The 24,586-nt window shown below is 40.5% G+C and overlaps 1 protein-coding gene across 4 annotated transcripts in view; it reads right to left on the reverse strand.

Annotated features, from left to right (window-relative positions):
- Nucleotides 1–24,586, reverse strand: part of DRC7 (dynein regulatory complex subunit 7) — a 40,100-nt gene that overhangs the window by 13,311 nt on the left and 2,203 nt on the right. For 3 of the 4 annotated variants that reach the window (XM_072636706.1, XM_072636707.1, XM_072636709.1), the window contains exons 2-11: nucleotides 22,018–22,218; nucleotides 20,982–21,156; nucleotides 19,861–19,986; nucleotides 18,398–18,592; nucleotides 17,229–17,387; nucleotides 16,536–16,754; nucleotides 10,630–10,761; nucleotides 8,055–8,127; nucleotides 6,290–6,418; nucleotides 1,928–2,056 (exon numbers count right to left, since the gene is read on the reverse strand). In XM_072636706.1, coding sequence (XP_072492807.1) covers nucleotides 1,928–2,056; nucleotides 6,290–6,418; nucleotides 8,055–8,127; nucleotides 10,630–10,761; nucleotides 16,536–16,754; nucleotides 17,229–17,387; nucleotides 18,398–18,592; nucleotides 19,861–19,986; nucleotides 20,982–21,156; nucleotides 22,018–22,199 — 1,519 coding nt within the window. In that variant the 5' untranslated portion in view covers nucleotides 22,200–22,218. The remainder of the gene's footprint in view (nucleotides 1–1,927; nucleotides 2,057–6,289; nucleotides 6,419–8,054; nucleotides 8,128–10,629; nucleotides 10,762–16,535; nucleotides 16,755–17,228; nucleotides 17,388–18,397; nucleotides 18,593–19,860; nucleotides 19,987–20,981; nucleotides 21,157–22,017; nucleotides 22,219–24,586) is intronic. The other variant, XM_072636708.1, reaches the window with a different exon arrangement.

Raw genomic sequence — 24,586 nt, forward strand, 5'->3', positions numbered from 1 at the left:
AAGTGTGAAAGCCCTGGGAGTTTTAGTAGACAGCAAGTTCAAAAAGAATGAGCAATATAATGTGACAGCAGCCAAAAGGACTGATGAGATATCAGGTTGCATTAATGGAGTATATATTTTATGTTATGTATAATGTATATACTATATAATAGAGCATACGTATTAATGGAGAGTGAGCAGCTAGGTGGACAGTGCACAGAGCACTGGCCTTGGAATCAGGAAGACTCAACTTCATGAGTTCAAATCCAGACACTTACTAGCTGTGTGACTCTGGGCAAGTCACTTAAGCTTATTTGCCTCAGTTTCCTCATCTGTAAAAAATGAGCTAGAGAAGGAAATGGCAAGTCACTCTAGTATCTTTGCCAAGAAAAGCCCAAAATGGGGTCACGAAGAATCAGACACAATTGAAACGACACAGCAACAACAAATTAATGGTGAATGTAATGTCTAGATGGAAAGCCCTACTCTTCTGTCTTGGTTTGACCACATTTAGAATACCATATCCAGTTTTAGAAAGTGTGTATTTTAGGAGGAATATTAACAAATTGGATCATAGTTAGAGGAAATCCACTAGAATGGTAAGGGACTTGAGACCTTGTCATGCAAGGAACTAAGACCAGGGGATTTTTAGAGCTGGAAAAGACCAGAGTGGGCATTTAATTTACCAAATGAAGAAACTGAGGCCTAGAGAGGGAAACAGATTCCCAAGGTCATGAAGGTAGGTAAGTAACAGAACTGGGTTTTGAAATCAAATGCCAAAACTTCAGATTCCAAATCCTTTGCTCTTTCCATTGCACTATGATCTGGAATGGTTAGTCTGTAGCAGAGAATTCTTAGAGGAAGCTCTTTTTGCCATCTTTGTATACCTGAAGGATGCCGTTTGGAAGGGGGATTGCATTAGATTTATTCTGGCTATCTCCAAAGAGTGGATGTGGCACCAATGTGTAGAAGATACCAAAAGGTGGATATAAGGAAGAATTCCTAATAATGAAGACTGTATAACAATGGGATGAGCTGCCTCAAAAAACAGTGAGTTCCCTGTCACTGCAACTGTTCAAGCAGAGACCTGATGGTTCCTCCCGCTCCCCTTCTCTCATCAGGGATATTCTAGAGTGGAGTTTGCATTCAGTGACCACAGAAGTTGTTTCTTTCCTGGGGAAACCCTGATTCTAGGTTTCCGCCTCTTTGCTCACCACTCAAACCCATAAAACCCAGCTCTATAAGTGAGTGAGCCCTCTTCCTTTCTCTCCACGCATCCCTGCTGGTTTTCTGCACTTTCTTTACCAGCCAGGTACCTTTCACTTTCTTCCACTTTCCACTTCTCCTCATGTATTCTCTTCCTCCATCAGAATGTAAACTCTCAGAGAGCAGTGGCAGTACTTCGTTATTATTTCTATTCTCTGCACTGGGCTTGGCACTTAAGCCATTGCTTAGTAAATGCTTGTTAACTTGACTTTGCTTGGTAATGTTTATACTTGCCACACCTTACTGTGGGTCCATTTCTTAGGATGTGTTCTCGGGAATAGAAGCCAAGTACTTGAGATGTTAGGCAGAAGTGCTCTTTGGTCAGTAAAATGATGAGTAGAGAAGGCACAGGATTTGGAGTTGGGAGCTCTGGGTTTGAATCCCAGCTCTTCCAGTTAATATTTGTATGACGACTTCTCTCTAGGTCTCAGTTTACCCTTTGTAATAATATGGGAATTGGAATCCAGATGATATCTAGATGATAACTAAGGTTCCTTCCATCTCTAAAAATCCTAAAAATATTCCACCTTTCTTTATCTTTAACTCTTTTACCATGACCCCATCTGCTAACTTTGCTCTTAGACTTCCAGTTAGGGACATTAATAGAAATGGGATGACCTGTGAAGACTCTATAAACCTTGAGGTTCTAAGGGTCCTGATGTGGTTGAGGAGAGTAGTGTACCTCGCAAAGCCAGGAAATGCCCTGGCTTGAAGTATTCGGTGGTCCAGTTCGAGACTTTATCTACTTGTCTCATCTCTAACAAATCTTCTCGATTCTTGTACCACTCCTTCACCTCCACCACCTTGCGACCTGATCAGAGAGGATAGTGGTAATAGGTTACATATGATTTAGAAGCAGCACACGTATTATCTCATTTGATTCTTATCATAACTTTAAGAGGTAGGTACTATGGGTATAAGCATTGTTGCTACTATTATTTCCATCTTACAGATAAAGAAATCAAGGCTTTGACAGGTTAAAAGACTTGTTTGGGGTCACAAAGCTAGCAAATGTCAAAGGTGGGATTCAAACTTGGGTCTCTTGATTCTAGATCCAGTGCTCTCCTCCTACCTGTTTGCCACCTCCTTCTTATTCCCCTTTATTCACTCATCTTCCATGTCATGTCCCCTAACTGGGGGTGTTCCCTAAGGCTGTGACCTGGGTCTGCTTCTCTATGCTTTCTAACTTGGTGACCTGATCAGCTCCCATAGATTTAGTTACCATCTCTATACAAATGACTTCAAGATCAATATTTCCAGCCCTAGAGTCTCTCTTGCGACCTTGTCCTGCATCACAAACTACATTTTGGAGCACTCAAACTGGATATTGTACAGACACATAATCTGTCCAAAACAGAACTTATTGTCCCCCTTATCAAACTGTCCCTATTCACACTTCTCTATTACGGTTGAGACTATTACCATACTTCTAGTCTCCTATATTATCTCTCCATCTTGGACTCACTCTCACTTAGCCAACATAGATAATCAGTTGTAAAAAACCTTGTCACTTCTATCTCTTCAACATTATTTGCATCTCTCTCTCTCTCTCTCTGTCTATCCTTATCAACAGACCTGCCTATCCATCCATCCATTTGTAAATCCATCCATCCATCCATCCATCCATCCATCCATCCATCCATCCACCCATCCATCCATCCATCCATCCATCCATCCATCCATCCATCCATCCATCCATCCACCCATCCATCCATCCATCCATCCATCCATCCATCCATCCATCCACCCATCCATCCATCCATCCATCCATCCATCCATCCATCCATCCATCCATCCATGCATCCATCTATCCATGTTGTCTATCTACCTATCTACCTACCTACCTTATCTATCTGTCTGTCTGTCTGTCTGTCTATCTATCTATCTATCTATCTATCTATCTATCTATCTATCTATCTATCTATCTATCTCTCCATCTATCTTTCTGTCTCTCCTCTCTACTCACAGAGTCACCACCCAAGTTCAGGCCCTTATCAGCTTTCTCCTGATCACCATAGTTCCTTAATTCAGTTCCCTTTCTATTCTTCTCAGTAGCCAAGGTGATTGTCCTAAAGTTAGATCTGACTATGCTACTCTTCCCCCTTAATAAACTTCAGTAGTTGCCTAATAATACTAGGTTTAAATGCAAACTTCCCTGTTTGGCATTTAAAGTTATTCCCAATCTGGTTGCTTCCTGTATTTTCCAGTCTTCATACATATTACTCTCCTCTATGAGGTGCATTCATACTGGACTACTTGGTATTTCTGAAACTTAATGTGCCCTGTCTTCTGTCTCTGTGCTTCTGTACTGACTGTCCCCCATGCCTGGACACACCCATCTACCTTCTCACCTCCATGTTCTGGCTTCCCTGATTTTTCTTCAAAACTCAGATCAAGTGCTGCTGATTATAAGGGGCTTTTCTTGGCTACTCCTCTTTGCCATCCCCCCATAGGCTAGTGCTTTCTCTTCTAAGGTTACCTTGAATTTTATTTGTATAAGTTTTGGAGAGAGAGCTGGCCTCATAGCCAGGAATATCTGGGTTCATATAGGCAGAATGAGTCTTGGCAAGCCATTTAATCTTTGAGTGTCCTAGACAACTCTCCAAGATTATAAATTGCAGAGAAAGTTTGAACCTCATTTGAAGATCCTTACACCATTGGAATCATAGGGCTGATCTTTATCTCTATCCCTGTCTTGCAAATATCTAGACATCTACTTTTATCTAGATATATACACATTGTCTGTTTTGTCAGTTAGTTGTGTCCAACTCTTCATGACTCCATTTTGGGATTTTCTTGGCAGACATACTGGAGTGGTTTGCTATTTCCTTTTCTAGCTCATTTTTGCAGATTAGGAAACTGGGGCAAATAGGGTTAAGTGACACACTCAGGTAACATAGTAAGTGTCTGAGGCTGGATTTGAACATTGGTTCTCCTGACTTTAGGACTGGCACTCTATCCACTGTGCCACTAGCTGCCCATATACACATGTATGTGTACATATATATATATGTATATATGTATATATATATATATATATATATATATATATATATATATATATATATACTAATATGTGCATACACATATATCCATGTGTATACATACATATGTTTGTAAGAATGTAAGAACATTGGACCTGGAGTCAAGAGAGACCTGAGGTTAAGTGACTTGCCCCAGGTCACATAGTTTGTTAGTGACAAAACTGTGGGTAGAACACAGGTTCTCTGGATTCTAGGCTGTTTCTCTTGTTAATACATCTTCCAGTCCTAAACTATCTGAAAAGTAAGTCTCCTTATGAATTCTGAGACCCAAACAGTCGGTCAGTCAATCAGCTGACATTGATTTATTGACAGCCTTCTCTCTACTGGCATATGCTAAGCTCTGGGGATACAAAGAAAGTCAAAAGTTCCTGCCCTAAAGGAATTCACATTGTAAAGGAGGAGACAACAAGTAAATAGTTACGTGCAGATAAGCTATGTACAGGATGAAGTACAAAAGAAGGAAGGTACTAGCATTAAGGAGGGTTGAGAGGATTTTTGCCAAAGGTGGGACTTTAGCTGAGACTTGGAGGAAACTGGGGAAGGTGGAAGACAGAACAGCATTCCAAGTATGGGGGGACTGATGGTGAAAATGTTCAGATTTGGGAGATGGAATGTCAGGTCTGAGGAGTAGTAAGGAGATCATTGTGTTTGGATCAGTATCAGGGGGGTTCTGGTCGGAAGCACAGAACCTGAGAGACATGGATATGTCATGTCTGTCTGTCTATCTTCACCATTTATCAATCTATTATGCTATCACTCTATGTATCTGCCTATCACCTGTCTATATCTATCTATTTTTCTACTTATCTATCCTCATCATCTATCAATCTAATAATCAGTATTCATCTATCTATTGCTCTATCATTTATTTATCTTCATCATCTATCACTCAGTCTATTGATCTATCTTCCTTTCTTCTATCTATCAATCAATCTTCATCATCAATCTATCTATTATCTACCTACCTATCTATCATCTGTCTATGTATAAGGACAAGCGAGGTGGGATCTTTTGCTGTTTTCATTTCACTAAAAGTGCCTCTGAATAATGTGATTGAGGAGGATCTTTCCCACCCATTGTTGAACCTGGAAAGATCTGTAGGAAGGTCCATGCCTTTTGTTAATGAGGCACCTGTTCTCAAGGGATGTGATGCCCTCTGGCTCTAAAAAGTGAATAAAAACCCTGAGATGTGGGTTTTATTTTGGGTCTTACTGACTGGAAGTATTTGCTTGGCCAGATGAGGACTCTGGGAAGCTGCTGAAGAGACCCACAGCTTTGTCTGTGCTTCCCTCTCTGGTAACTATGGTCAGACAGTCGGACCTGTCTGTTGAATTATGCTCAGGCAGAGGAAGCCATGTTGGTTGATCTTTGATTCCTCTGTATTTTCTTTGAAGTTCAGGGTGCTGACTCCCTTGAACTAGGTGAATGATATATGTGCTTGGTTAAAGTGATTGTTAACCCCTCAAAAGTTGCCTTTCCTTTTAGAAAAGCAGATCAACTGTGACAGCAGGCCCCTCTGTGTATGTTGGGGTACTTAATGATATGCTATGTCTACTACCCATCTATTCATCTATTTATCTGTTGATCTTTCTATCATATACCTATCTTCATCATCTATCAATCTTATCTATCATCTACCTACCTATCTATCTATCTATCTATCTATCTATCTATCTATCTATCTATCTATCTATCTATCTATCTACTTACATACCTACCCACCTATGTTTTCTCCCCCATGAGCTCCTTAAGGTCAGGGACTATTTTTCTTGCTTTTATTTGTATCTTTAATGCTTAACACAGTATCTAGCACACAGTAGGCACTTAAGGCTTGTGGAATTGCCAGCTTATTCTTTTGACTGCATCCTAGTATTTCCAGAGCCTACTTGCCTCCCAGAGGGAGCCCCAGTCTCATTGTCCTTGCTTCTCACTTTGCCTATGGGGTTTCCCTTATGATTTGAGGACAGTTCTCCTCCTTTCTCCCCATCCCCATTCCTCACAGTCCACGTTCTCATAGATGGTAAGGCGAGACACCAGCCCATTGCCATTCAGGTATGGAGTCCACTTCTCCAGTTTGGCCTGCTTGTACTGGATCACCTTCCTTCCTTGGGGACAGCGGGTTTCAAAATCTGAGAAGAGAAAGCAAGACGTCTTCACTTATCTTAGTGGGAAGTTTGACCAACCCTATGCCCCTCAACCAGAGTCAAGTTCCCTGGGGTCAAGAGGAGATTTTAGGAGATAAAAAATTGGGAAAGGAATCCAGATGTTAAACAAGAAAAAAATGAGAAAGAAGGGTGTTTGATGACACCATCTTGTTCAGCCAACGAGGAACCCATGGAAAGTTCTATCAGCTTTATCATAGAATTCAAAGAGTCTCTGTTCAGTTGACTTAATAAAGAGTCACCCGCTGCCATTTGGCCTTCTGCATCCCTGGGCTTATGTATAAAATTGTTAACATAATTCATTATATTATTGATGACAGCAAGAATGTCTTTTATCTCCTCCCAACCCCTCTCCCCTCTCCACCAACACTTTTCCATAACTGGCTCTCAATTTAGCTGTTGTCTAGTGAAAAAATATCAAACTCTGATGTTGATGTCATCAGTTTTAAGCCCCTTGGATGGTCAACTGATCTTATCATACCTCTCCTACTCAATAAACTTTGGGAAATATTACTTCTGGCATGAAATACGAAGTTCTCTACTTGACATTTCATGTTCTCCCAAGTCTGGTCCCTTCCTGCTTCTCCAGGACACTCATACCTTACTCCTTTTCATGCTTTCTATACCTATGTACTGTTTTTTAAACAGGATTCTACATCTCCTGTTTCCCTGCCTTTTCGGGGGCTATTACAGAGTCCCTGGTTTCCTCCAAGTCTTAGCTCAAGAGTCACTTTCTGCAGGAAGCCCTTCTGGATCCCCCAGACACTAGGGTCTAGTCCTTTATGGCTACCTGGCATTTATTTTATTATGTACTAATCCCTGTATACAGACTTTTGTTCTTTTCAGTAACCTCCTCAAGGACAGGGATCATGTTTTTGCTCCACTTTGTCTTGCCAGTGCTTATCACAGTTCCAGGCCCATAGAAAGCACTTGATAAACACTTGTTGATTGATTGGCTAATTGGGTTGTTCTAGGAAAATTCCTACTTCTGATGAGACAGTTCAGCACCTATGAAGTTCCCTTCTTCCTGATTCCTTAGGTCCCAGCTGCCATGTGAAGTCTTTGGTACCTTGGCACAATCCTACCCATACATGACTAATCTATCCACAGAGCCACAGAGGCCAGTACATGCCTGTTTCTCCCTGACTCCCTGTTTAGAAAAGCATGTGCCACTTGACTTCTGATTTGAGAACAGGCTTGCCTGGGTTTCTAGGAAGGAGCCAGGGGGGCCTGGTGGCTTTTCTCTGGGTGATGCCAGGTCCCACCAGAACCATTTTCAGTTGGTGGCAGATATATTTGGGGCAAGGATCTAGCCATCATTCTTAACGGCAATAACCAAAGATGTGACCATCACTCTCAATGCCAATAACCAAATTATTTTCATCAATTTCCTCCATGGGCAAGCATGGCAGGGGAATACATGCCTTCTGATGGAACAGTAAACATGGAGGGGAAAAAGATTTTGGATTTAAAGCAGGAGCCTGGGACAGGGCTGAAATCAGATCAACATTATCCTAACAACCACTGAGACCTCTTGTTGGAGTCCCTGCGACTGGATTTGTCTGAGGAAATAAAACCAGCCAGTCACTGAGAAATCAAATACCTCTTGGCGATATGCTAATCTGTTCCACCCAAGAACCAGGCATATCAAAATTCTTTTCTTCATCTTCTTTGTCCTATGGAGAAAGAAAATGATTTCAGCCAGCGTGGCCTTCAAGTTGGGTGGATTTTTTTTAGGCTCAGAGAATTTAGAGGGGCAAGGGGCTTTAGAAACCATCTAGTCTAACCTGTTCGTCTTTCAGATGAAGAAAGTGAATGCTAGAGAGGTGAAATAACTTATGAACAAAGGATTCAGAGCTACAAGGGATCTCACAAATCATCTCATCTAGGGGTTCTTAAGTTTATGAACTTAAATTTTTTTTGATAACTATATTTCAATATAAATAGTTTTCATTGTAATTCCATGTATTTTACTGGATCTTAAAATATAATAGATAGATGAATAGTTTCTCTCTCTCTCTGAGTGATGTCAGATCCCAGCAGATCCTTTCTCAGTCAAAGTCAAGGATATGAACATCACTCTCCCCTGTCTACCCCGCTCCGAGAACGGTCTGTATGCTTCAATAGACTCTCAAATGTTCTAAGACACAAAAATATTGAGGATCCCTGATTTAGTACAATCCTTTTGTCTAATGGAGGAAGCAAGCCAGTCTTGGAGAGGGATCATAGATTCAGCTCTGGAAGGGTCCTTAGAGACCATTTGGAAGTAAAATGAATTCCCCAAGATCACAGCTAGTGAGGAACTTACCCTATGTCTATCCATGCCCTTGTGATCTTACAGTCAATGGCTGTTCCCCTTTCCCCCGAGGTGTGCAGGAGCTAATGTAACCTTAAAAAACTAGATCAACGGCAGTTTCTTCATCTATAAAATGAGAGGATTAGTTCTAAAGTCTTTGGAGTTCTAAATCTATGACCCTAAGTCACTGAACCTTTCAAGGCCTCAATTTACTGTTCTGTTAAGTGAGGGAGCTGGTCTGGACTTGTGATTTCAATGGGATAGGGGACCTGCTACATGACGGGGAATTGTGAGATTTGAATCCAAGTCTTCCTGACTGCAAAGCTAGCTTTATTAACTTTGTCATTCAATAACGTGAATTGGATTTAAGTGAAGCAGAGTTGTTCACTCTGTCTTCCAGAGTCATAGAAGTCCAAATGTCCTGGTATGCAGTGGATGACCTTGCCATTGAGGTACAATAGACCGTAAATGATTTGACATCTATGACATCTTACAGCCAGCAGGGGGGGACCTTGACTTAAGACTGGGAACACCAATCTTGAACTATTTTAGTAGATTTTGAGACTCAGAGGATTTAGAGCTAAGGCAGTTGAGAGATCAGTTAGTTCAACCACACTCATTTCATGAAGAAACTGAAACCTAGAGTTCCCAGGTGACTTGTCTGTGTTCAAGATCTGGACATACCCAGCCATGGCCTGTCTCTGAAGAACTTTCTCCCACCCTCCCCTCACTGTTTTTCAGTGTCCTTTTATGTGCCCTCTTCCATCTCTAGAATGTAAGGTCCTTGAAGGCAGGGACTTTCTGACTTGCATTTGTATTTCTGATGCTTAACACAGAATCTGGCACACAATAAGTCCATAGTAAATGCTCTATCTAGCTAACCAGTTTTTAAAAATGAATCTATTAGTTTGTCTCTTACCTGTTTTTATAGATCTATTTGTCTTTTCATCTATCTATCTGTCTGTCTATCTGTCTATCTATATATCTATCTGTCTGTCTACGTGTGTATCTCTGTGTGTGTATGTCTGTATCTATGTATGCATGTATGCCTCCACATGTATGTATCTATCTATGTATCTATATATCTCTGTATGTGTATGTATGTCTTTATCTACAGATCTGATGTTCCAAATCTAAATCCTCTGACTTCAAACCCTATTTGAGGTTGGGAATGCTATGAAATCATGCTTGATGGAGATTCCTGTAAGGAGCATTATGGGCATATAGAAGAGAAGGAAATGGATCTTACTGTTCAAAGAAAAAAAGGACAAGGCCATGATACATGAAAAGGAGGAAAGAGTGGGGACAAAAGAGACCTAAAACACATGCATGACTAATGACAACTTATATGGTATTATTGTAATTGAATAGTTAAATGGAATCAACAAATATTTATTAAATGCTCGCTGTGTTAGCCACTGAAGGATCCCTACCAAATGGGCTGCTGAGGGACTACTGGAATCACTAGAATAAGAGGTATTTGCATGAAAGGGCTCATCTCCATCCCTGACCTTCCTCACTTTATTACCCTAAATTTATTTGGTATAATGAAAAGAGCCCTAGATTGGTACTAAGGAGGCTCAGGATTCTAGTGCGAAAGCTGCCACTTACTATTTGTGTACTTATGGGCAAGTTCTTTATTTACCCTCTCTGGGCCTCAGTTTCCCCATAAGTAAAATGACTCTCTTCCATCTCTGAGGATCTGTTAGCTCCTTCTATAATTATCTTTAGCTATAGTTTTGTTCCCCAACTCAGGTTGAGGGATGTTGGTTCGGATTTGTCTTGCTTGAACCCACATTCCATCAATCACTTCCTATTCTGACTACAGTGAGTATGTACATAGATAAAACACCCCCCCACATACAAACACACCCTTGCTTACCAGATTTTCAATGTCATCTTCGTCTGCAAGGTCTTCTTCTTCCTGTGTTTCAAACAGGGATAGGTAAGGCTTGTCAGTCCCCAAAAGCAAGAATTCCCACCGCACAGGATCTCCCAGGTCAAAGGTGAGATCCTAAGAAGGAAAAAAAAAAACATTCTAAGCTTCAACCAACCTCAAACTGTTAGGATTTAACTCTTCAAAGCATATCTAAATAGAACATGAAAAAGTTATTTTATGAGGTATAAAAAATCTGAGGTTGGTAGAACATGCCCTACTCTGAGTATGCTCAGTGATACCTAGAGTAACTGTGTAAGCAGTCAAGGCAGTGCAAAAAGGAGATAACAGTGTTAGGAGGTTGCTGGACATCAAATGCCAGAAAAGGTCAGGTGGTCCAATTCTCCTTCATTTTACAGTCAGAAAAACTGAGGCTCTGAGGAGAGAAGTTCATTAACCAATACTCTGCTATTTTGCCCTATTCCTCTTATGAAGAGATGACTTTGTTTAAAAGAGGCAACTGAATGGTGCAGTGTATAGCACACTGAACCTGGAGAGAGGAGAAAGAGAGAGACAGAGACAGACAGAGGAGATGAGAAAAAGAAAGAGGAGAGAGGGAGACAGAGAGAAAGGAGAGACACAGAGGGAGGAGAGAGAAATGGAAAGGAGAAAGTGAGAGAATGGAGAGAGAAAAAAGAAAAATGTGAAGTGGAAGGAAGAGGAAGACAAGGGGGAAATGAGAAGGGGGGAAAGAAAGCAAAGATCCCATTGTATGGACTTTATGCAGACCAAAAGCTTTGCTATAAAAGAGGGGCAGTAAAAACTGTTAACCAAGGAATTTTGATGACCAAATGAGACATTTACTCTGAAATAGCAGAATGGTAAAGGTTACTCCTATTAGAGAGAGGCTATAGAAAAAAAGACTATAGAAAAAAACTGTCTACACTGTTCTGAAGCTCTAAAATGCTTCAGTTAGAGTTCTGTGTGCATATGTATTAATTATTACATTTCAAAATGTGGTATCCAGTTTAGAGTAAGATTTAAAGAACTATTAACACCTAGATAAGGGATGAAGGCAAGGTGGTAGAATGAGAAGAAGCATGTTTGCCTAGCTCACCCAACACACCTCCTCCACAACCACCTGGAAAACATGTCAGACCAATTTTTGATTGGGAAAGCCAATAACCAGTCAAATGGAGTTATTTTTCCAGTGCAAATTGGCTCAGGAAGATAGAGAATGCTGGAGAGGGGACTGGTCAGGAAAACAGTGCAGCAGCAGCAAAGTAACAGGTAGAAGTGGCAGCTGTCTGTGGTCATGGTAGTGGTGGCAGCAGTGGCAGGGAAGACCCCAGTGCCCAGGGGCTGAGACTGAACACCAGATCAGGAAGCACCAAAACAGAAAGAAATCAATGACTCAAAAACATCTACAAGCAAAACCTCAGAGACAATGCAGATTGGACATAAGACCAACAAGTTTTCATAGAAGAGAGAAGGAAGGAGATTTTTAAAAAGAGAAAAAAGGTTTTAAAATCCACATAAGAGTAGTAGAGGAAAAAATTGGAAAAGAAATGAAAATTATGTGTGAAAGTTTTGAAAAGAGAATTAATGATTTGGTGAAAGAGACACAAAAATTACTAAAGAAAATAGCTCCTTAAAAATCAGATTGGCCAAATGGTAAAAGAGTTATAAAACCTCATTGAAGAAAATAGTCCTTAAAAATTAAAATTGGTCAAATGGAAGCTAATGGATCCATGAGAAATCAAGAAATAATAAAATAAAGTCAAAGGACTGAAAAGAGCAACTAGATAGCAAATAGATAATCTAAGAATCATTGGACTATTGAAAGTCATGAACAGAAAAAGAGCCTAGACACCATATTCCAAGAAATTATCGTAAAAAATGCACAGATGTCTTAGAATAAGAGGGCAAAGTAGGAATTAAAAGAATTCACTGGTTCCCTCCTGAAACCCCAAAATCAGAACTCCCAGGAATATTACAGTCCAAATCCAGAGCTCCCAAGTCAAGGAAGAAATACTAAAAGCAGTCAGAAGGAAAGAATTCAAATATTGCATAACTATGGTCAGGATCACTCAAAATTTAGCAGCTATACCACAAAGAAATGGAAACCTTGGAATATAATATTCCAAGAGGCAAAGGATCTAGAATTACAACCAAGAATAATGTACTCAGAAGAATTGAGTATAATTCTATGGAGAGAAAATGGATATTTAAAGAAATAGAGAATTTTCAACAATCCTGATGAAAAGACCAGGGTTGAATAGAAAATTTGGCATTCAAGCACAAGACTCAAGAGAAGCATAAAATGGTAAACATAAGTGAGAAGTCAAAAAGGACTAAAGGTTAAACTGTTTAAATTCTTATATGGGGAGATGCGATATGTAACCTCTCAGAACTTTATCCTCAATTAGAGTTAGGGTCTTAGAGGGAATTTAAATAGAGAGTCTGGGTGTGATTCTATTATGTTTGGATTTTCTCAAAAGAAGAATTTAAGGGTGAGGAAGAAGGATGTATTGGGAGAGATCAAAGAGAGAGAAAGAATGGCTAACATTTTCTCACATAAGCAGTACATGATAGGAAGACAATGGAAGGGCTAAAAGCGGTGGGTGGGGGGCCACAACACAACACCAGAACCTTACTCTCATCTGAATTGGTTCAAAGAAGGAAGAATATACACACACATATAGTTGGGTACAGAAATTCATTTTATCCAAGAAAAAAGTAGGAGGGGAAGTGGTTAAGAGAAAGGAGGGAATAGATAAAAGGGAGGGTAGATTAGAGGAGGCAGTGGTCAGAAATAAAAACAGATTATTAACGAGGGCACAGGGTAAAAAAAGAGAAGTATAAGAGAATCAGATGGAGTCAGAGAATCAGACACATGATCAGCAATCAAAATTGAATGTGAATGGAATAAACTTACCCATCAAATGGTAGAGCTCAGCACAATAGATTGGAAATAAAAATCTAGCAATATGTTATGTACAAGAAATATACTTGAAACATAAATATACATGCAGAGTTAAAATAATGGGTGGAAACAAAATCTATTATGCTTTAGCTGAAAAAAAAAGTGCTCAAATAAAGCAAAAGCAAAAATAGAACTAATTCAAAGAGATAAACAGAGAAACTACATTTTGTCAAAAGGTAGCACAGACTATGAATTAACATATGCATCAAATAGCACCACATCTATATTCTCAAAGTAAAAGTTAAATGAATTACAGGAGGAAATGGTAAAATTTTAATAGCGAGGGGACCTCAATTTATCCCTCTTAGACCTGTATAGATCTAATCATAAAATAAAAAAGAAATTAAAAAGATAAATAGAATTTTAGAAAAGTTAGCTATGTTAGACCTTTGGAGAATATTGAATGGTGATGGAAGAGAGGGTACTTATTTCTTAGTTATGTATGGCAAATCTCAATAACTGGAGAAACATGAATTGCTCATAGGTAGGACAAGTCAATATAATAAAAATGGCAATACTACATAAATTAATTTACTTATTCCATGTCATGCCATCAAACTACCAAAGAATTACTTTATAGAGCTAGAAAAATAACAAAATTCATCTGAAGGGGAAAAAACAGGCCAGTAATATTGAGGGAATCAATGAAAAATAGGAAAGAAAGGGACTTAGCAGTACTGGATCTCAAGCCATGCTACACAGCTATGATCATCAAAACAATTTAGCACTGGGTAAGAAATAAAGTGGCTGATTAGAGGAAGAGATTAGGTACACAAAATATAGAAACAAATGAGTACAGTAATGTTACCATTTGATAAAGTCAAAGATCCCAGCTACTGGGGCAAGAGCTCACAATTTGACAAGAACTGTTGGAAAAACTGGAAAGCAGTTTGACAGAAACTAGGGATAGAACAACATTTCACACTGTATCTCAAAACAAGCTCAAAATGAGTGCATGATTTAGAAATCAAGGGTGTTAATTAGCAAATTGGTGGAGTATGTAAGAAATTACTTGTCATATCTATGGACAGTGGAAGAAGCTCATGACCAGACAAAAGACAGAAAGATTCACAGGAAATAAAATGGATCACTTTGATTTCAAAAAGTTAAAATGTTTTTGCACAAACAAAACCAGTGCAGATAATATTAGAAGAAAAGCAGGAAAATGGGAAAAATTTTGCAGTAAGTTTTTTCTGATTATCACCTCACACTCATCAAACTGTCTAAGATGACAAAATAGGAAAATGACAAATGCTGGAAAGGGGAAGGGGAGAAAAGGTACACAAATTCACTAGGGGTGGACCTCTGAACTAGTCCAACCATTCTTAAGAACAATTTGGAACTATGCCCAAAAAGCTATTAAATGGTGACCTAGTAATAGGTCTATACTCCAAAGAGATAAAAGAAAGGGGAAAGGACACATATGCACAAATATATTTATAGCAGTTCTTTTTTGTGGAGGCAAAGAGTTGAAAACTGAGGTAATATCCATCAGCTGGGGAACAACTGAACACGTTATGGTATTTGAATGTGATAGAATACTATTGTGCTATAAGAAATGATGAAGGGGATAGTTTTAGAAAATAACTTGAAAAGATTTGTATAAACTGATGTAAAGTGAAGTGATCAGAACCAGGAAAACATTTTATAAAGTAAAAGCAATATTGTAAAGATATGCTAAAGATAACTGTGAAAGACTTAGTTACCGTGATTAACAAAATGACCCACCACATTGCAGAGGACTGATGATAAAACATACTATTTATCTCCAGATATAGAGCTGATAGAGTCAGAGTGAAGATTAAAGTATATTTTTTCCTCTTTCCTTTTTTCTTTCTTTGCATGTGTGCATGTGTGTGCATGTATGTATGAATGTGTGTGTGTGAGAAAGAGAGAAAGAGAAATACAGCTAATGCAAAAATTATTTTCCATGATTATACATATTTATGATGGGTTTTATTTTTCTTACCTTCTCAATAGGTGGGGAAAGGGGAGGGGAGATGGAGAGAATTTAGTACTGTAAATGAAATAAAATTTAAAAGTAAATATCTGGATAAAATGAGATGTATTTCACACTCACTTTATATTATTTTTGATCATTGTTCAATCTAAACGTGGGTTTCCTCATAGGATATATCATCTGTCTCTATCAATATTTCCATCTGTTTCTATGTCTCTATATCTATACCTATATTCCTAGAAAAATTTTTTAACTCCTTTAAAAAGTATGAATTAGAATATTTAGTATCAATATCCTTCTGCCTTGGGGAACAGACAGGTTTAGCAATGGCCAAAAATAATTAAACCTTAGTGAAAAGTATATCTGATTTTATCTAGATATTTATAGTTCTTTAAACCTTACTCTAAATTAGGTTTCATCTTTTCATATATAATGATTAGTTAGCATTTAGACTAAGAGGAAAACTTAACAACAATGCCTGAATGGTTGTTTTAAAGAGCATGGTGGCCAATTTGCTCTTCCTGTCCACCTGGAAAAGATCACATGGAGATGGAACAAAATTGCAATTTAAGAGACTTTAGTTGAACAAGGCAAAAATCTCCTGATGGAAAAATGTGGAAAGAGCTAGATGGGCAATAAGAGGAGGTTGTGTTGTCTGTGTTTTTGGATATAGTTTAGATTTACTCCGTTGTCCTCTGACCTAGGATTTTTTTGTGTACGCAGTATTGCCTGAAGGCAGGAGGATGGGCCTTGGGGTCTAGACAATGGAAAAGGCTCGTGTTAGTCTCTTAAAGAGCTCGCAGTTTGCCAAGAGATTATGTACTTTTTTGTCTTTTTTTTTTCCGCTTGTCTTCAGCAAGGATGCCCATTACCCCTGAACATGCACAAGGCAAAGAGTCCCAAAGGTCCAAGCTCTGTGTTCCTCTGGCTGACCTGGGTCAGGCTGCTTTCCTCCTATATCGGTACCTTGCAACCATTCCAGCAATCCTGCATGTTGACCCAATAGTTCTTGTGGTTCCAGAGGCTTTCAATTCCAAGGAAATGTTCATCTTGAGTGCTGTAGCTGCGGGCAGTAAATGGATCAATAAAGAAGCTCTCGGGGACCTCACGCCTTCCGCTCAGGACAAGGACCCAGGCATGGATCCGAAGACCATGCATCGGGTCTGGTGGTGGTTTATCCAATTCCTGAGGGGAAAGGAGCAGTCAGCAGCAATGGGGCTTGTGTGATGGGGTTAGGAAGGGACAAGCTGGGTGGGAGGGGTGTCATTAGGCATGGGTCTGGTGGCCCAGAAGAATGATATAGGCTTTTCTTATGGGGAGGGAAGTCCTCAATTTCTTGAAAACCACCTAGTGGTCTGGAAACTCAAGGACTAGAAGATTATCCTTTCCTGTCTGGAAAAAAAACCCAAGAAGACTTCCAACCTATGTTTCCAGGGGATGGAAAGAAGGTGATGAGAGGGCCAGCTAAAACTCCAAGAAAAAGAACAACCCAGAAGGCAGAGCTCTGAATTCAGATCTAAACTACTCTAGTGAGTGGCCTCAGAGAAGTTTCACCCTTTCCGCATTCCTCAGTTTCCCCTGTGTGCATAAGCACCTCCTTGAGGTGTACTGATCAGTGTGTCCGGGAAGTACTAGACTTGTGGAGTTCATGGAACCCACCAACTGTCTTTCTTCTTCTTCCTTCCGTTTCTTCTCCTCTGCAGCCCTAATTTCTTCCTCCTTCTTGGCTATCTGGGCGAGCTCAAACTTGCTGCGTAGGTCCCTTGGGGGTTTGATTGTGTACTTTTTGGGCACTACCTTCTCCTTTTCTTCAATAACCTGTAGCCCAATAAGAAATAATAAGGATAATAGTAAATATTAGTGTATATATATATATGTATATATATATATATATATATAATCGCAGGCAGACAGCGATTAAGTGACTTGCCCAGGGTCATAGCTCTACTAAATATTTGATGTCAGATTTGAACTCAGAACTTTCTGACTCTGCATCCATTGATCTACTCTCAGTGCCATCTAGTTGCTTAGGATGGAATGGGTGCAAGGACCTGAATTTCTTCATATCCTAACCAAGTACCCTAGGCGCTAAAGGACAATATCAGAAAACCTTTACAAGAAGTTATGTTCCCTCATGCACATGCTGCTCTGTCCCCTAAAATATGTAGTCTTTCCCTCAAGTTGCTGGGTGGTCTTAGGTGAGCCTTTTTACATTTCTGGGTCTCAGTTTCCTCATCTGCAAAATGGAGAAGGCAACATCTGCCCTGTGTTTTCCATAGGATTTTGTGAAAATTAAAGAAGACAATGGATGGAGAAGTACAACTCTCCTGTTAATAAGCATTTATTAAGTTAATAAGCATTTATTAAGAGTTTACTGTGTGCCAGGCACTGTTCCGGTTGCTTTATAAATATAATCTCATTTGATCCTCACAATAAACCTAGAGGCAGGTGCCATTATAGTACTCATCTTGTAGTAGAGGAAACTGCTGACAGGTTAAGTGATTTGCCCATTTAGCTAGGAAGTGTTTGAGACCAGATTTGAATTAAGGTCTTCCTGACTCCAGGTTCAGTGTCCTATTACCTATGATGTGCACCAGGGTAATGAATGGTCCCACCATTGAGCAAGAATCCCCGTTATGTGCTGTACTCTCTTTGTTATCTATTCCTTGTCTTTTCTTCCAATGAAATGGAATGGCTTGTGAAATCCTCTTTTTCCTTTATGAAGAAGTAAGGAGAAGGTCGCTAGTCACTAGTAAATAATAACAGTCCTGTGCTTCATTTATGAAAAGGTCAGGGGTTCCTCAGTCCCAGATCCAGCCCCCTCTCACCTCCTTGGATTTCTTCAGCAGTGGGCACACCTCCCGAGTCAGGTCCATGGAACAGATGTCCTGGCTGGCGTAGCCACTGACGCAGTAGGCATCATAGCCAGCGCCAATGAGGAAAGAGCACAGCAAGATGCTGAAGTCAAAGCAGTTCCCCTTCTGGTGCTTGAGGACAGAGGTAGGGGAGAAGAGATATTCTGGCTGGGAGAAGCAAGAGTAAGTGGGTCAGGGAGTATGTTCTGAAAGTCTTTTGGTCATGGAGTAGCCCATGGCTTCTCTGCCTACTGGGGACACAGCCTCACTTGAAGTCTGTGCTTATAGGGAGGGGAGAGAAACAGTCACTGTAGTGGAAAGAGCCCTGAGATTGGACTTGGGGACTAAGGGGACCATGGGTAAGTAACCTCTATATTATTCTATAAAATGAAAGGGTTGGATAATAATGATGGTGATGATGAAGATGAAGATGATGATATTACTTATGCAACACTAAGTTTTGCAAAGTCTATAAAAAGTGTCATCTTATTTGATCTTGATAATAATCCTATGAAGTAGTTGCTTTGATTGATCCCATTTTACGGATAAGGAAACTGAGGATGAAGAAGGGGAAGTGGCAGGCCCAGATCAAACAGCTATCTACTGTCTGAGGCAGAATCTGAATCTAGGTCTTCCTAACTCCAAGTCTAGCATTCTACACTTCACCACCTGGCTAGTGAGTTGGACCAGGTGATTGCTAAGGACCTTTCCAGCCCCAAATCCTATAATCCTAGAAAAGTCATAGGTTTGGAGTCATCTGATCTGAGGAATTCCCTCTACAACATCTCCATGAAGATCCAAGCATAGGGAGCTCATTACCTCCTAAGGCAGCCAATTCCATCTAATTGCCAGGAATTTCTGTATATTGTACCCCTATTCACCTCCTTTCACTCCTAACCCTAGTTAGTTCACCTTTTGGAGGGAAATGATGTCCCTGTAACCTTTCTGTAACTAATTTGACTCTCCTAGGGTAACTTATATTTCTCACTCCCACCCTTCAATCAATCAATCAATCAATCAACAAGCATTTCTTGCTTGATGATCAAAGCCCAGTCATCGCTGGCATGGGGTATGGTCAGAGGACCTTGAAGGAGGAACTATTCTGTGTATTTTCCACCCAAAGCCTTTCCTGAAGTCACAGATAGATGGGAGAGAGAAGAGTTTAACGGGTGAAGGCAATTAGGAGTACCTGTCTTTCTCTTCCTTGATGGTAGGCAGATACTGGCATCAATCAGTCTACTTGATGTTTATAAACATGCTTGCTTAGTCAGCCCCGGTGTCTTCCACTCAATTCTGCCCCAGATTCACTGAGTGACCTCTAGTCAGGTCTTCCCTCCCTACCTCATCCCCAACACAGTAGAAGCCTTCAGATCTATTCATCTGTTAAATATCTTGGCCATGTTGCTACATGGAGCACTGAGGTGTGCTGCTCTTACCAGACTGATGGGGGATAGCAGGGGCACCATGGTGAGGAAATCAGAGACAAATTCAGCACAGGTATCCCAGTTGTAGAGTTCTGGGTAGGGCATCAGTGTTGGACGGATTGTGGTGCTCACAAACTTCTGCAAGGAGAGGTCAGGCTTGAGCTGGGGTTTGGAGGCAATCCTCCTCAAATTACCTTAAGTCCCTTGAGAGTGAGGGAACAAGTTCTGTCCAGCGTGGCCACTACAGACCGTACAGGTGAGGCATTGAACTAGGCTCTAGCTACTAGAAGAGCCAGTTCATTTTTCAGATTGTAAGTTCCCTGAGGCCAGGGAGTATATATTTCTTTTCATCTTTGTAAGCCCAGCCCCCAATATAGGTTATGGCACTTAGAGAATGTCTGCTGAACTGAACGGAATGGATTATCCTACTGTCATAAGAAAAAAAACTATAAAATTCCTTAGAACAATTGGTTGCATTTCCTCTACCCCCAGGGGACAATTACACAGGAGAAGCAGGAGAGATCGTTTCTTCTCCCAATAGCAGCACTACTCCCTGCAATTACTGTTTTTCCTGGAAACTTCTCTTCCCCTCTTCTTATTTATGCCCTTCCCATTCTCCTTGGAGCTGACTTTTGGGTACAAAAATGATGCTTTAACTTGATTGGAGTCAGATATATACTCTCAGTTGTGACTCCTTCAAGACTCAGCTGAAGTCCCACCTTCTGCAGGAGGACTCGATCAGCCTCTCCAGCAGCTAGTGCCTTCCCTCAGAAACTGCCTTCCTTCAACACTGATTCTACTTGGTACATACATAGTTTTGTGTGTTGTTTCTCCCACAAGAGTAGAAGCACCGATGTTTTTGGGTTTTTTTGTATCATTAGTACTGAATATGGTTCCTGGCACATAGTAAATGCTTAAAACAATGATTATTGATGAACTGATTGACGTTGAACCTCAACCTCCTTAGTTGTAAAACAAGGGAGAGGTGCTGGAATAGATGATTTTGAAGGTTCATTCCAACTTGAAATCCTGTGATCTTATGATCTGTTTGCTTATGGGAAGAAAACCTCAAAGGCCAGTTCTAAGTCTATTCTCCTCTAACCCTGTGGCCCTTTCCCTTCCTTTGTCCTTACCGGCACATCACACTCATTGAGTGGATGGAGAAAGAGCGGCTCTCGATCTGGGCACAAGTGAGCATACTGACGGGCGAAATTATCTGCCACCTGTAGAAGCAGTTGCTCCTTGGCAGTGTTGGTTCTGTAGCTTGCTGGCAGTGTGGATGTGTCTATAACACTCTTTGTGAAGCTCCTGTAGCCCAGGGATGAAAAAAGATGGACTAAGGAGTGAAGGAATGGAGACAAATTCTGAAGCATTACCTAGATCTTCCTCCCTGTCTTCTAGGTGGGGACCTGTAAGATCATACCTCTGTAGTTTGATCTGAGGGTCCCCAAGAAGTGCCCTATGCTCCACTAGCCTGACAGTCTAAAATTCCACCATGAAAGAGTCCTTCCTTTGGATGAACAAGGCTTTCTTTTGACTATCTTCACAAAAATATGCCTGAGCAGAGAGGACTCATTAAACTATCAATTGTTCATTGGAATTTGGAGTCAAAAGACTTGGTGACATCCTGGTCCCACTACGTACTGGCTGCTGACCTCAAGCAAGTCCAAAATTCTGTGTGCCCAGAGGAGTGTCTAAGGTTCCTCAATGGGAATCATAGGTTCAGTCAAAAAATCATTAAGACCTTGGCATGAATTCTTTGTTAGATAATTCCTCTCATCTAGCTGAGATCAGGACCATGAGGAAATGGAAGTTTTATGCCAGGATTAAGGGTGCTTGGAGAGATGTCTGCAGAAGGCAGGACTTGTGGGTGGGGGCATGTAGGCGGTCAGGGAACTCTCTCTGCACCTAGGTCCAAGAGACATCAGCAGTGGGTGGGAGGAGGATGGGAAGGAAAGAACAGCAGGAAGTACTACAGAAAGTCATTTGAGGTATTGGAGTCTCTGAAGTCCTAAACCCCTTCAGCCACTGATTTACTCTATGACAATGTGGATCAATTCTCCCCATTTTGTTTGTCTATTTCCCCATCTACCCAGTGGAGAGGACACTTGTTTTCTTCCCAGCTTCTCCTCCTTCTGGTCTAGCCTCCCTGTCTCCCCCACTACTAACGCAGGAACTTCGGGGATGTGGACTTCAATTTCACTCAGTTTCTGCTCCAGATCTATGAGGTCTTCTCGGGTGAGGATGACATCTTCTCTTTCTTTCTCTGCCGCTCTCCTTGCTGCTTGCTCAGCCTCTGCTTCTCTTTCTGCTGCCTCCTCCTCTTCTACTTTCTCTTTCAGAACTTCCATGTTAACTTCTATCTAGTTGCTGAAAACAAGAAAGGTAAGCAAGGTGAGTCAAGGGCCCTGGATCAGAAGACGGGAGTCTCAGTTTCTGGTCTGTGCTCTTGGTATCTCACTTTCTGACTTTGGACAAGCCCCTTCTGCCTCTGGGTCTCCATCTCCTTTTTTGAAAAATGAGGGTGTCAGACTCTAAAGTGGTTTCCAATTGGAGCACTCTATGGTTTTGTGTTTTCTCTATTCAGACACATGGCAGCCCAACCTTGGCAATGTTGGGTAATCTTAGAATGGGCTCTCTTTACCCACTGGCACCCAGCAGAAGTACTGTGCACTGGATTGGATTGGATAGGTTAGTTGGCCAACAACATTCACTCTATCATTCTCTTGGGTATCCATTAGCTTGGAAGTTCCTTAAGGCAGGGGCTATCTTGTAAAAGCCTTTCTTTATATCTCCAACATTTAGGACAATGCCTGGCACATTTTGTTGTTACTCATTTTAGTCATATCCTACTTTTTATGACCCCATTTGAGGGTTTCTTGCCAAAGACAATAGAGTGGTGTTGTCATTTCCTTCTCTAGCTCATTTTACAGATGAGGAAACTGAGGCAAATAGGGTTAAGCCAGTAAATGTCTGAGGTCCAGTTTGAACTCAGGTCTTCCTGACTCCAGGTTGGGTGATCTTTCCATTGCACCACCTGTCCTGCCCCTACCTGGCATATAGTAGGTGCTTAATAAATGTTTATTGACTGACTGGATGTCACTTCACCCAGATTCTTCTGGTCTAATTAGACATTAGCCACCTCATGGGACTTTCTCCCAAAGAATTCCTCTGGTAGGGATCTTTGAGTTCCCTTCTAATCTGAAGTTCCTAATGGTAAGGACTGGCTGGACAGCAATCATCAACTTGGAACAAGTCCTTCCTCTCCCTCTGTGCCTTTAAGCAAGCTGTCCCTCAGCCTTGGAGCACTCCTCCTCAATCTGCCTCTTAGAGCCCCCTTAAAAGCTCTGTTCATGTTCCATTCCTTCCTGAAAAGACTTTCTGGAACCCCTTAGCTTTCTTTCCATATTCCTCGAATTATTTTGTATATAGATATTTATATATTGTATTCAGCCAGTTAAATGTAATCTCCTTGAAGGCAGGCATTGCTTTATTTGGTCTCTGTGTCCCTAGCACAGTGCATTGCACACAGTCAGGACTTAATTAATGCTTGTTGGATTGGATTGGATAGGTGAGTCAGCCAACAGTGTTTACTCAACACCTACTGTGCACCAAGCTCTGAGCTAATCACTAAGGCATTTCTCTTCAAAGCACCCACTCCAAGGAAAGCTTCGGACACCCAAAGTTTCCTTCCCTTTATTTCCTATTCTGAAAAGGGCAGAGCTTAGAAGGCAGAAAAAGGCAGAGAATCTCCACATGAAAAAGAAAGAGTTGGGTACACGCAGAGAACCTTTGATCCTGGGCCCTGACGGATGAGCTCTTCCTTCTCTTGCCTGGCCATTCCCAGCCATGCAGCCTTGGGATGACCCCCTCTCCCCCTTTCTAGCTCCCTTTTCTTTATCTTCTCTTTCCCCTTGGAGCCCAAGCTCCCAGAGGGCAGGAATTGTCTTATCTCCAGAATAGAGCCTAGCACAGAAGAAACACTGAACTGTTTGATCATGTACCATATCATGTATCATCACGTGTCCTACATCCCATTGTATAACATACCATGCATCATGTGACACATTATATACAATATCCACATCATGTCACATACTGTATATGACATAACACATCATATATCAAATATAATCCCACATAACAACACATGTGATATACCATATCACATTGTGTGACATCACATATCATCATCACATTACATAATATATGTCACACATCACACGTATCCACATGCCACATACAAAATGCATGTGATGTGCTAGATATAAAACACAGCACATAGAATATCACAAATGTGCCACATATAATATCATATAACTTATAGTATAACATGCTATATATCAGATGGTACATCATCATATCAAACATGTCACATGGCAATATAACAGAACATATCACACAGTACATCAGAACATGTGATATATCACATAACACATGATATACCACATATGATCTTATATAACATCACACAGCATGCCACATATCACATTATAAAATGCACACTAGGTTGTATGTCATATATAACACATACCTTGCCATATATCACATACAACCTTATATAATATATGACATATCATGTTATGTGTCACAGTCACACAATACAATAGATCATACTACATTATCATATCATATGTTACACATCACATACATCGTACATGTCATATGATACAGCAAAGCATAGCACATTTTATATTACAGATTCCTATTAGCAATTATAAAATCACAGGTTCTCAGA

This window comes from Notamacropus eugenii, chromosome 1, assembly GCF_028372415.1.
Source record: "Notamacropus eugenii isolate mMacEug1 chromosome 1, mMacEug1.pri_v2, whole genome shotgun sequence".
Lineage (NCBI taxonomy): Eukaryota > Metazoa > Chordata > Mammalia > Diprotodontia > Macropodidae > Notamacropus > Notamacropus eugenii.